This window comes from Leucopleurus acutus, assembly GCF_964270905.1.
Source record: "Leucopleurus acutus genome assembly, chromosome: 11".
In the NCBI taxonomy this organism is placed as follows: domain Eukaryota; kingdom Metazoa; phylum Chordata; class Mammalia; order Artiodactyla; family Delphinidae; genus Leucopleurus; species Leucopleurus acutus.
In genome coordinates this window covers 57,108,061-57,122,097 of record NC_139152.1, presented here as the reverse complement: position 1 = coordinate 57,122,097, position 14,037 = coordinate 57,108,061, and the positions used below count along the sequence as shown (strand labels likewise).

Below are 14,037 nucleotides of genomic sequence, written 5' to 3'. Positions count from 1 at the left end.
AGAGGAAGAACAACAAAACAAATCAATGACAACTGGAAGATCAAATGCAACTATCTGAGCCTAGACTGTCTGGGTTACCTTGAAGGACTTGTCACAAGCTAGTGCTTCCCAAGAGGATACAGAAAGTTAGCATCCATCAAACCTTACAAAGTAGAACTGCAATTATTTTTCTTAAGCCCAGTTTATTAGCAAGCTACATTCTCTACGCTAGTGTATGTGGTGTGCATGCGTGTACACACACATATACCTACACATAGCAATAGTTTGCCTAAATGTGAGCTCAGCATCAGACACCACCCACCCCTCCCCCAACACACATTTGGTTATCACAAATTCTCAAGAGCCTGTGTTTAGTGGGTCCAAGTTGACATGGCTGAAATAGGCCTTTTTGTTTTTCTCAAAAGCATTGAGATACATTAAGACAAAGTAAAGTTAAACCTACCCATTTTGACTTCACAGCTTCCTTAGTAACAGAAGCAGTATTTTCAAATCCAACAGTGCTGTTTACTCCAGGAAACGTTTTCCTCATAGTCATGGCAAAATCAAACACCACATTATCTCAAGTTCCAGCAAACACTTTATTCTCCTCATTAATGTCTCAAAACTGTTGGAAGCCAAAGCCTAGAAAAAGCCCTTTGGCAATAAATGTGAATGTTTTACAAAGAGAAGAAAGAAGTTGCAAGAGGTTGTAAGTTTCCGTTAACTGTATTTGAGTATTTTTCTTTGGTAAAGTCCCCAAACAAACTTGAATAAATTAGACACAGTGTCGATAGAAGTAAAAGAAGTAGTCTGTAAAGAATATCCCAGCAAAATAAGGATCCGTTGAACAGTCAGCTAAATCCTGTCAGAACAAGGGGGAAAAGAAAAGAGAGAATGATTAATATAAGAATTAATTGTAGCTAAGGTTTATTTATCTATTTATTTATCTAATGGCCCATTTCTTTCTCACTGAAAAGAAAAAAAGAGAGCTTACCGGCGCAGCTACCCGGAAATGGTATGCGCTGTCAAAGAACGGGGCTGCAGGGAGGCTCCAAATGTGCTGATATCCCTAAATAATGAATGAAAGAGAGATCCATTTAATAACTGTATTTTACACTCAGTTGGAAAGAACATAGGCTGAAAAAGCATTCCCTTGACTGCTGTAGGAGAGGTATTTGTGACAACAGCTTTTGATGGTGTTGCTGGAAAAGTCTGCAGCTTCTGAAGGATGCACAGAAGATGCTGAACAAAGCTCTGTGATCAGAGTCAGCAAAGGGAAACACTGGCCTGTGGCTCATGGCATCTCTCTCAGTGAAGAACAGAGGCTGTGCCAAAACTGTAGACACACTTCTTCTAGAATGGGGACAGAATGCCGAGGAGCTGGAAAACGTTACCTGTGTCATCTCCTGGGAGACTTCTTGGTGGCTTTGCATGCCTTTGGCTTCCCTTTTACTATGGAAACACATACTTCCAAGGGTGAACTTGCACTGGAAGACTATCAATGGTTCTGTTGTGCTTCAAGAGACAAAGAAAAGAAAGGGCAAATGGAAAAGAAGTTACCAGCTCCCACTAGGCTACATCTTGATAAGAAGAGGGACTAATGGGAACATACCTTGGAAATCCATTCAAAGTTCCAAATAGGCATGTTATTACACAAAGCTCACGGATGCCAATATACTAGTTCACATCTCATTATAACAGAAACTCAATCTCAGATGACTACTGTTATGGACTGAATGTTTGTGTCCTCTCCAAAATTCGTATGTTTAAATCTTAACCTCTAATGTGATGGTGTTAGGAGGTAGAGCCTTTAGAAAGTTGACTAGGTCATGACGGTGGAGCCCTCATGAGTGGAAATAGTGACCTCATAAAAAGGAGCCCAGGTCTCTCATCCCTTCTGCCGTGTGAGGACATACAGAGAAGACGGCTACCTATCAACCAGGAAGTGGACTCTCACCAGACACCGAATCTGCTAGTGCCTTGATCTTGGACTTCCCAATCTCCAGAACTGTGAGGAATGAATGTGGTTTAAGCCACCCAGTCTATGGGGTTCTTGTTATAGTAGCCTGGAACTGATTAAAACTAAAACTGAGATAACATATGACAGTCTCTAAAACCTAATCTCATGACTTAAATCACCTCAACATCAGAACTTCTTATCTTCCTAGATTTTTAAATAATTTTTGGATGTCTTCCTTCTCTTTTCACTGGCAGCTGAATTTGCTTCCATCTGAAGTTTCCAGGATTTCAGATTCTGCAGACTCCTGCTCTGAGTAGGTATTGTTTGAATCAGAGAGGCAAACAACACAGGTAGGGATGTGCAGGTGAGCCCCGTTAGGAATTATAAGCCCTTCAAGTATCAGGGTGGAAGACCTGTCAGAAAGAATGGTTCTTCTCTGGAGGCTGGCCCAAGAATCATCATCAAGATGAGATCCATCTGTCTTTGGAAACAATATTTTTGCACAAGTGGGACAACCTACAATCTCGGTTGAGTATATGTGTTATTTTAAGATCACCCATGTTAGAAAAAAATGGTTCTTAATCTAAAAAGCCTGATTTAGGGGCTTCCCTTGTGGCGCAGTGGTTAAGAATCCGCCTGCCAATGCAGGGGACACGGGTTCGAGCCCTGGTCCGGGAAGATCCCACATGCCGCAGAGCAACTAAGCCTGTGCGCCACAACTGCTGAAGCCCACATGCCTAGAGCTCGTGCTCTGCAACAAGAGAAGCCACTGCAATGAGAAGCCCACACACCAAAACGAAGAGTAGCCCCCGCTCACCGCAACTAGAGAAAGCCCACAAGCAGCAACAAAGACCCAACACAGCCAAAAAATAAATAAGTAAATTTATATTAAAAAAAAAAAATAGAAAGCCTGATTTAGTGGTTCAAGATGACCATCTGCCTCTTCAGGGGATATACCACTTCACTTATTTCCCTCCATCGAAGCTAGGAACGAATGAGGAAACGATATTCCAGGTTGCTTAGAGAGTGCTAGAGAATAGTACATTTAGCTTTTGCTCTGCCTGTAAATATGGTGGGTTCTAAGTCATGGAATTTTAGCTGCTTGAAACAAACCTTTCCAAGGCAAGCAGTTGGCGTGTGTCATTAGCTCATTGTAGAAGCAAAGTGGATGAGAGAAGGAGTATGAAGTCTGAGTGAAACAGAGGAAGAGATGGGGTGGGGAGGGGGGAGGGACTGATGGAGGAAGAGTAACAGAGCTGGGGAAACAGAGGGAAAGTGGGGAGGACAGAGGAAAGGGAGAAAGGAAAGGGAGAAGAGAGGAAATGTGGAAGGGACAAAGGAGAAACTGACATCAAGAGACACAAAATAAACACCATCTATCTGCATGGTATCTCACTGCATAATTTCTGCAAAAGTCTTAAAGTACCATAATTATTTTAAATAGCTGATAAAATAGATTAGAGTTTTGTGATTTTTGGAGGAAAGGCAGTCATAATATGAAGTGCCTGCTATGTGCCAGGAAGGGGCAATGTTCTTAAATATCTCATGTCACTGGGGAGGCAGGAAAGTGATGGCTAAAAGGAAGGGCTGATTTGAAGCCCAGCTCCACCACTTACTCGCTATGAGTTTTGGGACAGGCTTTTTGACCTCTCTAAACTAACTGTTCCCATCTGAAAAATATAAACCAGAAAAAAAAATGCCAACCTCAGCGGATTGTTGAGAGGATTATATGACCCAGTAGTAAAGTGTAGAGTGTCTGGCATATAGTCTGTGCTCAGCAAATGGTAGTTATTAATTTCACTATTATCTGTGATTCTCACAGCAGCTCTCCTTGTTATGGTATAATGTCAAACACATCTTACAAATGAATAAACAGTAGCTCAGAGAGGATGACTGGTTTCCCCAAGATTACAGAATTAGTAAGTGACAGAGACAAAATCTGAACACTGGTCTGCCCACCTCCAAACTCTGACTTCTTTTTTTCAACTCCCTTGGGGGAAGGGGGTGGTGTCTGCATTAGCATTGCTCCCAGAAGCTCACAAAAATGTGCAGCCCCCCACATCCAGGGGGCCAGGGCCACAATATTACTCTAGTTCCCACCCCAATTCAAAGGGACACAGCCAGGGGCAGTCTGAGAGCATCAAACCCAGGGTCATTGTCACTTTGTAGGTGTGAGTATACAGCACAGAGCCTTTCCATTCCACTGGAGGGAGCCTGGAAGGCCTCAACCTTCATTTTGAAAACCCCTCCCTCAAGCTGGCCTAACTCTCAACCCAACCATTATTCTTTAACTGATAACTTTCCACCTCCTAACTTATTGATCAAATTGTGAAGGAAATTCAGTATTGTTATTCAAATAATGATAAAAACAGAATTGTCTTTTTTTTTTTTTTTTTTTTTTTTTTGCAGTACGCGGGCCTCTCACTGCTGTGGCCTCTCCCGTTGCGGAGCACAGGCTCACCGGCCATGGCTCAGGGGCCCAGCCGCTCCGCGGCACGCGGGATCCTCCCAGACCGGGGCACGAACCCGTGTCCCCTGCATCGGCAAGCGGACTCTCAACCACTGCGCCACCAGGGAAGCCCCAGAATTGTCTTTTACAGCTATGCACTTACTTGATTTCCAGAGAGAATTTGACATTGGTAGGTGTGTACTTATTAACAGGAATATGGTAATTGTAATTTCCAGACCTAATTATGGGAAAAAAACCACAAATCAAAATACTCAGGGAAGGGTTCAAAAGGGTTTTTTCTACTTTTTGTATACTATGTAAACTGTGAAATATTCTATAATACATAACAGATACAGAAAATCAAGTTTAAATTTCAAAGTGATCTCTTTCGGATCTTACTATATATGAAATATACCACAAAGATTTATGGTTTGTTAAAATACACAGAAGAAATGACAGAAAGTCAAATCCCAGACCATATGCACAGAACTAAACAAATAGGAAATGACTTCAGTTCCCCTTAAGGAGATACAGATTTCAGAAGACAAATGAGGCAAAGTCCTCAAACTAACAATCCCTCTGGAAAGAAAATTGGAAATAATAAATACCAGCTTTTTTACAGTAAACCACTCCCTTTTAGGCAACATTAGCAGGAAATATCATGTACTTTCAGAACTGGAATCAACTAAAATTATTATAGTCCTAATTACCATTTAGTAATGGAGAAAACTGCAAGACAGAAATGCTTATACAGACATTCCTCCCGCCCTTGACGAGGGATGCTTAGGGAAAGGGGGGAGGTTCCACTGATCCCTACTGTAATGAAAACCCTAGCAAAAAGGCTTATTGTATCTAATACAAGTTCTTATGACTGGCCATCCCTTGAATTATATGGAGAAATAACGTAAAACCAGATAAATGGGGGAAAGAGCCAATCATTTAAAATTTCCGTTAATGAATATTAAACTGGGCTGTTAAAAATAAGAAAGCAAAAATAAAAGCAATAGATCTGAACTGGGATCGGGAGGGCTTTGTCCTACTGGAGGAAGCTTGGGTAAATAGAATTCTTTTCCTACTATGTGCCTCCCAACATCTGTGTGCTTTCCAGGCACCCAACTCCTTAGCTAGTAAGTATCCTCATCTTACAGATGAGAAACAGGTACGCAGGGAGAATAAACATCTTGTCAAAGTGCTGGAATTTGAACCCAAATCATCTCACTCTTCATTACGTCATTCTACCAAACCAATTATGTCTGTCTCTGACTTTTTCAAGCTCACTGAGCCTCAAGTTTTGTAACAGCAAAATGGGGATAATACCAACCTCATGTGATTTTGTGAGAATTCAATGACATAATGAATGTAAAGGTCATAAACAAATCATAAAGCACCATACAGGTTATTTTCAAAAGTCAGGACCATCAGCCTGAAGCCTAAGGTACATTAGGCTGTAAAAGAAATAAGGCTGAGAATCCGTAGGATTTGTGACACCAATTCAAAATATACAGCCTTGCCTTTAACCTAGCAGGCTTAAATATTAGCAGGTTTAACTAAACCAGTAAATACTGATCAAATAAAGAAAAATAACTCCTTATTCTTAATGCCTACAACTTGCATATTGTGTTTGCTGAAGCTTCTATGCTTGCCCTCCATGCGTCTAGATGCATTGTTACCTTGATGCAGGCGATACACTAGAGATGAACATTGCTGATAACTTTTGCAGTACCCAGATTTTTTTCTCTTAACTGAAAAGGTTAGGATAAGCTATATTTTTCAGCAATTAAAATAATGATATCCCTTGTTATTAAAATATACAAATGTCAGCTCACTCATAACTTGGAGCCATCAGTAATAATGTCTTTCTTTTCTATAAAATTAACTAACAGCTCTGTGCCTATGGTATGTGGCCTCAGAGAGTCAGCCACAGAGCTGCCCCCTAAGCTTTTAGCTTTGGACTTACCCATTAAACCAGGAGACTGCAATCTTTGGAGCCGTGGTTTATTGACATTTGCTAATACCAACCATTTTATGATTCCCTCTTCCACCATGCAACAAATGTGTTTTCACTTAAGGAGCAATGTAAGCACACATCGGTTTTACCGGGTAGCATTAGCTTTCATTCCAGTCTCAAAAACCCAGAGCCCTGAGTAAATTCCAGAAACAATCAGGGGATAATGGGGAGGCTTACCCACCCGCACTGGAGGCTTCTACTGCAATACCGACGATCTATTATTTGCTGGATTTCCATAATCTGAATAGAACTGATGGTTGTATCAATCCCTGAATTGAGAAGAAATAAAGTAAACTTTTCTGCAGCGAAAAAGAGCATTGTGCTCCAGCGCAGGCTCCAAATTGCAGATTGTGAAATAGGAGTTTCCTAGATAAATGGATTCCATTTGCATTCAAATGGGGGAAAAAAAGGAGAAGAAAGGGGAGAAGGCTTTTGTTGTTGTTACAGTAAGTTTTAAGAAAACTAAAAAAAAAAAACAAAAAAAAACAAGCTCCAATAGACAGCCTCATAATATCCAAAACAATGCCTGGATCGTGGAAGTCCTACTAAATTGAGATTTATTGAAAATGGAGAGCGCAATGTGATATGCAATCTGGCCAATAAAGAAAGATTCAACAAAAATCAGAAAACAGAAAACCAACTAAAAATTCAGCAGAAAAATAGAAGAAGAGAGCAGGAAGTTCAAATAAATTATTAAAATCCATGAAGATCAACCAAAAGGCCTAGCGGTATGCAACCATTTCTAATGCCTCCTTAATGGTTAGGGAGGCCTCGATTATCAAAATGTACTCCCACGGGTGTTTGTGGCAGAGTGCAGCCTCCGTCCCTGTGCCTTACTCCAGTAATGCTTTCACAGTAATGCTTTTGTTAGTATTCTGCCTGGCTCCACAAAAACAAAGAAGAGAGTCACTTAAATATAAACTTACAGTCGCTCCCCCAGTCAAGGTTGGTTAGCGCCTGTCCTGCCAAGAATGATGTGCTCCTGTCTCCTGAAGAGGAAGAAAGTCTGTCAGTCTTGAAGCTTGTTCAGGATGGGAAGAAACCCAGTGTGTGCCCTAGTTTGTCTCTGTCAGTTGAATGTTTCCCCCACCTTTCAACCCATCACATCCCTATGCCATTTCATACAGAGCTAGTTTACTGTCACCCTTCTCCAAAAAGCCACCTGTTTCGGACTGAATTATGTCCTCCAAGTTCTTATGCATGAAGCCCTAACCCCTGGTAACTCACTCAGAATGTGACTGTGTTTGGAGATGGGCCTTTAAAGTGATAATTAAATTAAAATGAGGCTGTTAGTGTGGGCCCTAATCCAATCCGAATGGCATTCTTATAAGAAGAGGAGATTAGGACATGAAGAGGCCTGCTTGCATGGAGGAGAGACCTTGTAAGGACACAGAGAGAAAGCGGCCATCTTTGAGCCAAGGAGTGAGGCCTCAAGAAACCAGACCTGGTAGCACCTTAATTTGGACTTCTAGCCTCCAGAACTGTGAGAAAATAAATTTCTGTTGCTTAAGTCACCTAGTCTGTGGCATTTCGTTATGGCAACCCCAGCCGACTAAGACACCATCCCGGATTAGATCACTGCAGCTCACAGCTCCCCCACTTCCACTGCCATGGCATGTATTATTACCGAATCCTCTAAGTGGTGATCAATCAGTGATACCTTGTCTATCACTGTACCAAAGGGCACATTATCTCTGGATTGTTACTTTTCTTGTATCTTTGCCCTTTCTCAAAAACTCCAGACTAGGGAACCTCTACTAACATTCTTTGAATCATCTATAACTCCAAGCATAATGTGATCCACTCAGGAAAAAAGCGAGCTTAAGTTAAAAACTGAGCTGCAGCCAGCTGAGGAGAGGACTCAAATCACTGGTATGGGGCCAGAGCTCGCTTGTGGGGAAGGAAGCCAGGGGAGTGGTTATGACCCGTCAGAGCTGAAAAGGCATTTTAAAAGCAATATTGAAAAGGTAACCACTCAGATGACTGTTGTTAAGGCTATGGGGAAAAAAATGTATCTTTTTAAAGTGGATGGTAAAAGCAACCATTTAGTGAGTTGTTCAGCAAACCTAACAAAAGAATTTTAAAGTTTTTGCAGTCAGTTTTTAAATTTGCAGATGTTTTCTCAAGTATATGTACTCTTTATTGCAGTCCTTCATTTTCATTAAACACTATCTATGTTTTTCAATATAATTTGGGGCAAAACACAAAGACGTTAACCTTATTTAACAAGAGACATAAGTTAAAACAATATGTGCTGCTTTCATGGGAAAGAAAAAGAGACAAGAGCTAAAACAAGTTTCTGTATGGAATTTCAGGGTAGAAAGCAAAGCAACGGTGCAGACTTCTGGGGGTTAGTCGCTCCTAAGTATCTGTCCAGGTTAGTACTTCTCACACTAAGTGGAAGGGCTGGTTTTCTTGTCTAGAAACCTGTGAGCTTTTGGAAGACTGCATCTTGTTCACTATTGTATCCCCACATAAGGCAATGCCAGGCTCAACTGTGGGGCTCACTACATATCTGTGGAAGGATGGAAGGAGGAGAGTCAGAGAAAGAGGAAGGGAGGAGGGAAAGCCAATCATGTAGCTTCTAGAAAAATGTTTCCTCTTGCACACTCAAAGGAGACACCCCTAGGGGATGGGTGCAGAGGGGTGCTAGGAGTGGACTCGGGGGAGCTGGGCTTCTTCATCCTGTTAGCAAATGGGAGTGAGACAACTTGAAGGTGAGGCAAGTTTCCTGAAATTCCTCCCCAGCGTGATGCTTCCCTTTAAGAAGAAATGGACCTTGATATATGGTGATTTTCTAGAAAACTGAATATTTCCCTTTACCTAAAAACGTATGTACTGTCTAAAAGGCCTCCAGATTTCTTGGATTCCAGCTATTCAAATAGTAATTTTCGAGCACATGTCTCCTGCTATGAGTTTTGCTTATGACTGCTTCCATAGAAGGCTTATTTACAAGGCAAATGAGGCATAAAGAGAAGGGGAAACCCGACTTCTCTATCCCATCTGTTTTCTTTCCCTACCTTTTGTTCTATTTTCCTGCCGAATTTTCAGGAAAAACGTCATTGTAAAGTCTGGCAATAGAACTACAGAGTTGTCTTACTTCCACAGAAGTGTATTTCTGGGTTCCTGGAGACGTAGAACCCTGTGATTAAGATTTAGCATCTAATGGGATAAAGTGTTTTTTAACAGTAATAAAAAGGTGAAGTTGAGGAGAGATAATCTTACAGCTTAGAATTATGAAAATGGCTTTTCAAAAGCAGGATTGGAAATAAATTTTGAGTCTCCTGTAAAACACCTCAACTTTGTCACTTCTCTGAGGCAAGACTATTCAATTCCGAAAGGCTGGTTATTGGAAAACCATAAATTCTCCTGTAGTCATACAGGGGTGGCTCTCATTTTACAAGTGCCTTCCAGCAATATTCCCTGTAAAGTTAATATACATTCCCAATGGTTTCCATCGTAAAGTTGGAGATATATTTCACAATCAGCAGATGAGATCTCCCCATAAACTAAATCAGAAACTTCTGGAGAGGAGAGACTTAAGATGGTGTCCAACCAAAGTATATCCTGTCGTGGTAGAATGTGTGTATTGCGCTACTTGTAAAACTGCACTGATGGCTGATTCCCAGTACATCTTGGATACCTTTTTCTTTCATGACTGAAACAGGCTCAGGCCAAGAAAAAGTCAATGAGCCCAACCAATCGATGACTGAGTCCTTTAACACGGGGAAACATTTTCTTTCAATCATTGACTCTTCTCAGAGGTCTGGTCTCCAAATCAAAATAAGCATGAATTACAGATGCCTTTTGCTTTGTGAGATTTTAAAAGTCTTTACGAAATCTCTTAAAATCTGTAGAACTCCACTGATGCTTTTTCCCACAGGCTCTTAAGTTTTTAATATCTAACTCTGCTGCCTATTTAAACCTTTATTAGTTCCATAGATTAAAATCTGATGCATCACTCAGTTCCTCAGAGTAGAAGCTGAATATTTTGAAATACCCACTTTCCACTTCCTATTAGTCTTACGCAAACCTTTTATTAAAGTGTGAGAAGAGGGGATAACCTTTCTGAAAGACATTTTAAGCAACCAACTTAGGCCCAAAGGAAGAATAATGGCTTGAGCTCAGCATGTCATAAAAATGCTGATTTCCCTGTACTTATTTTACTAGTCGTCTTACTCCTCAGGAAGGAGGCTCATAAATGTGTTCTGGGGCTTGGTAAACTATTAAATATTACTCCACATCTCACTGAGAGTTAGTCTAAGTTTTTTTTTAATTAAAAAATTTTTATTTTTAAATTTGTAATTGGTCTTAAATGCCTCAGAAACATCTTGTTGAAAAGAATATTTGCCTGGTTTTCTCTTCTTTTGGATTTAGGAACCCTGATGTCATATGTTGCCCTGGACAGAGGCAAAAGATGGAGCAGCAGCAGAGGAGAAATGCTTTTCTTCGGGCCCCCAGAAATATCCCACACTGGGGACAACATCTCAGTGGCTATAGGCACACAACGGAATATTACTCAGCCATAAAAAGAGTGAAATAATGCCATTTGCAGCAACATGGATGGACCTAGAGATTATCACACTAAGTGAAGTAAGTCAGACAAAGACAAATATCATATGATATCACTTATATGTGGAATCTAAGAAGATGATACAGATGAACTTATTTACAAAACAGAGACTCACAGACATAGAAAGCAAACTTATAGCACCAAAGGGGAAAGGGGAGGAGGGATAAATTAGGAGGTTGGGATTAAAATATACACATTACTATATATAAAATAGATAACCAACAAGGACCTACTGTATAGCACAGGGAACTATACTCAATATCTTGTAATAACAAATAATGGAAAAGAATCTTATATATATTTTTATCTCACTTTGCTGTACACCTGAAACTAACAACATTGTAAATCAACTATATTTCCATAACATTTTTTTTTAATGGCTGTAGGCAAAGGGGAGGGGGCAGAGGGTGCTGAAAGGGCTTTCTAGAGCCATAGAGTAGATACTTTCTGCATCTTCTAGAGTTGATCCCAGGTACATGCACACACCAAGCCCAAATAAGTGGAGGCAGAATGCTGGGGACAGGGGACCCAGATTTCGATTTCTACTTTGCTCATAATTCACTGCAGAATCTTAAGCAAAGTCCTCAGCCTCTATTTCATCAGTCATAAAATGGGTAAATTGGTATAAATCAGAGATTCTTCTGACCTGGGGACTCTGGAATCCCAGATGATTACATAAAGGGGTCTGTGGTGTTGGCTGTGGACTTGAAAAGTAACAATCTCTCCCATAGATTTGTACCATTTTTCAAATGTTGCTGTTGAATTAACAAAAATAATTTGCATAATCTCGGGGTCAAAAAGTCAGGGAGCCACTGGTGTAGCTGCTCTCTGACCTTCTATGACTCTAAATCCCCCAGAGTTTTCAAGTTTCCTGAAGGTTATAGTAAATAGAACATTTAAATCCTTCCCGTTTTTTTTCTCAAGTTGAAAGAGGGAAGAGGGAAACAACTTTCCCAGTGTGTCAGAGAGCCTGATAAAGCAGAATTTAAACTCCGTTTTTAGCCAGAGAAGCTGATGATAGTTGTGTCTAGGAGGACACAGCCAGACACCTTGGAGCAAATCTTCTTTCTTTGGAGTCTCTTCAGTGTCTCTCATCGTTATGGAAACATAAGATGAGCAGACACTCATTGTCCCAGAGAAGATGGCAATAAACCTTCATGTGGTTTGATAAGGGCTACTCTTCCCAATATCCCCTTGATGAAGAGCTGGTTGCTATAGGAGTGAATTTGCTCAAGGGTCAAAAAACTTTCTGAAAATGAAGATTGGGCCAGTTCCCAACCTCTTCCTGTTCAGGATTCATTGTTATCCACCTCACATGGGTCAGATGGTCTCATTTGAGCACTGCTCTCAGAAAATGACACCCAGTATCCTCAAGGTGGACTCCCAAGGTGAGGAAAAGGGTTACCAGCCACAAGGTTCCACGTGCTTTAAAAAGGGAAGGGAGGTTCTGGGGCATTTCTGAGACAGTAATGGATTTTTCCATATTTAAAACTATTGAGGATATGATCTCCGAAACTGAAAATTTCTTCCTTCACATTGAACTTTTATCCTCACTCTATAGTGATGCATCTGTTCCCAAGTTCAATGAAAAATTGCTTTCATGAGAAAAACACTACAAGCATTGCCTCCTGTAGGTGCAGGGGAAAACTCTCTGTGCCTTAGCTTCCTCACTGGAAAAAAAGGGAGATAATAACAGTGCCTATCTTTCAAGCTTGTGAGGACTAAAGGACTTACTCGTGTAGCCTACTTATGACAGTGCCTTGCATACAGTAGTAATACGTCATTATGTGGTGTTACTGATGATGGTGATGATTTGTAGAAGTTATTTATTCAAGCCTCGAATATGAAATAATATCAAAGGAAATTACATTTCTGCCCCCAAACTTCAACCACTGACCATAGTCTACATGTCATTAGTCATTAGGTCTACTCAAAAATATTCTGGCTCATCTTCTTCCAGGCATGTGTTAGGTGTGCACTTCACCAACTGTTTTTAAATTAGACATGACCAATGTCACTTGCTTTGGCCAGTAACATGTAAGCAGAAGTGACTTGTGTTACACCCACATGGAAGCTGTAAGAGCCAGTGCACAATTTGCCCCATTCTCTTACCACCTCTATAGAGGCTGTGGAAATACGTACTGAGAAGGAGTCTCTATCAGCTGAGTCCTGAATGGCGTGATGAACAAGATCCCTCTTTTGATCGACATTTGACATATAGAGAGAGTCAAATAAATTTTTGTCACATTAAGCCACAGTGATTTGGGAGTTGTTGTTACCACAGCATCTTAATTGATAAGTCACACTGATATGTATGTATTGTTATTATTAGCATCATCATCGTCATTAGACACTTGTTAAAATGTGTGTATACAGAGGAGATTTCTAGAAACAATAACTTAGTATACACTGGGATGCATAGTATTTGATCTTACAGAGATAATTACACTTTTAGTCCTTGATCAAGTTTCCATAATTTATTATATTTATTTATTTATTTTTTTGGCCGCGCGGCATGTGGGATCTTAGTTCCCAGACCAGGGATCAAACCCTGGCCCCCTTCAGTGGAAGCACAGAGTCCTAACCACTGGACCGCCAGGGAAGTCCCAATTTTTTTAACATGAAAATTCTGTTACTTAAAGAGCATCAGTGTGTGTGTGTGTGTGTGTTTTAACATGAAAATTCTGTTACTTAAAGAGCATCAGTGTGTGTGTGTGTGTGTGTGTGTGTGTGAGAAAGTGGAAGCCTTTTTCAGGGACTTAAAGCTTACCCTGAACTCATCAGAATCTTCATAGCCTTTTACATTTTGCCCTGCTTGGTTTGGGCAGAGAGCCCAGATGCCACATCATTTTATAAGTTCTAAGTGAGCCAAAAGATCTTCCCATCTTCACATAATTACTTCTCTTGTGCTACTATTACTATCTTGGCTGGCAGTGAACAAATGAGACCCTTTCACTTGAATCAACCAAAATTTCATCCCTGGGTGGGGAACTCAATATTACAAGTGATTACAAGTTTGTGTATTTGTGTTTTCAAAAATCTTGCCACCCCAAATAGAAGAGTGGAAC

General features: G+C 40.5%; 1 protein-coding gene across 2 annotated transcripts in view; it reads right to left on the bottom strand.

Moving 5' to 3' along the window:
* Nucleotides 1-502: 502 nt before the first annotated feature.
* MYRFL (myelin regulatory factor like) overlaps nt 503-14,037 on the bottom strand; it is a 115,668-nt gene continuing 102,133 nt past the window's right edge. Inside the window, exons 20-25 of one of the 2 annotated variants that reach the window (XM_082851014.1) lie at nt 7,323-7,385; nt 6,578-6,665; nt 4,552-4,626; nt 1,374-1,494; nt 974-1,048; nt 503-841 (exon numbers count right to left, since the gene is read on the bottom strand). In XM_082851014.1, coding sequence (XP_082707140.1) covers nt 755-841; nt 974-1,048; nt 1,374-1,494; nt 4,552-4,626; nt 6,578-6,665; nt 7,323-7,385 — 509 coding nt within the window. In that variant the 3' untranslated portion in view covers nt 503-754. The remainder of the gene's footprint in view (nt 842-973; nt 1,049-1,373; nt 1,495-4,551; nt 4,627-6,577; nt 6,666-7,322; nt 7,386-14,037) is intronic. The other variant, XM_082851015.1, reaches the window with a different exon arrangement.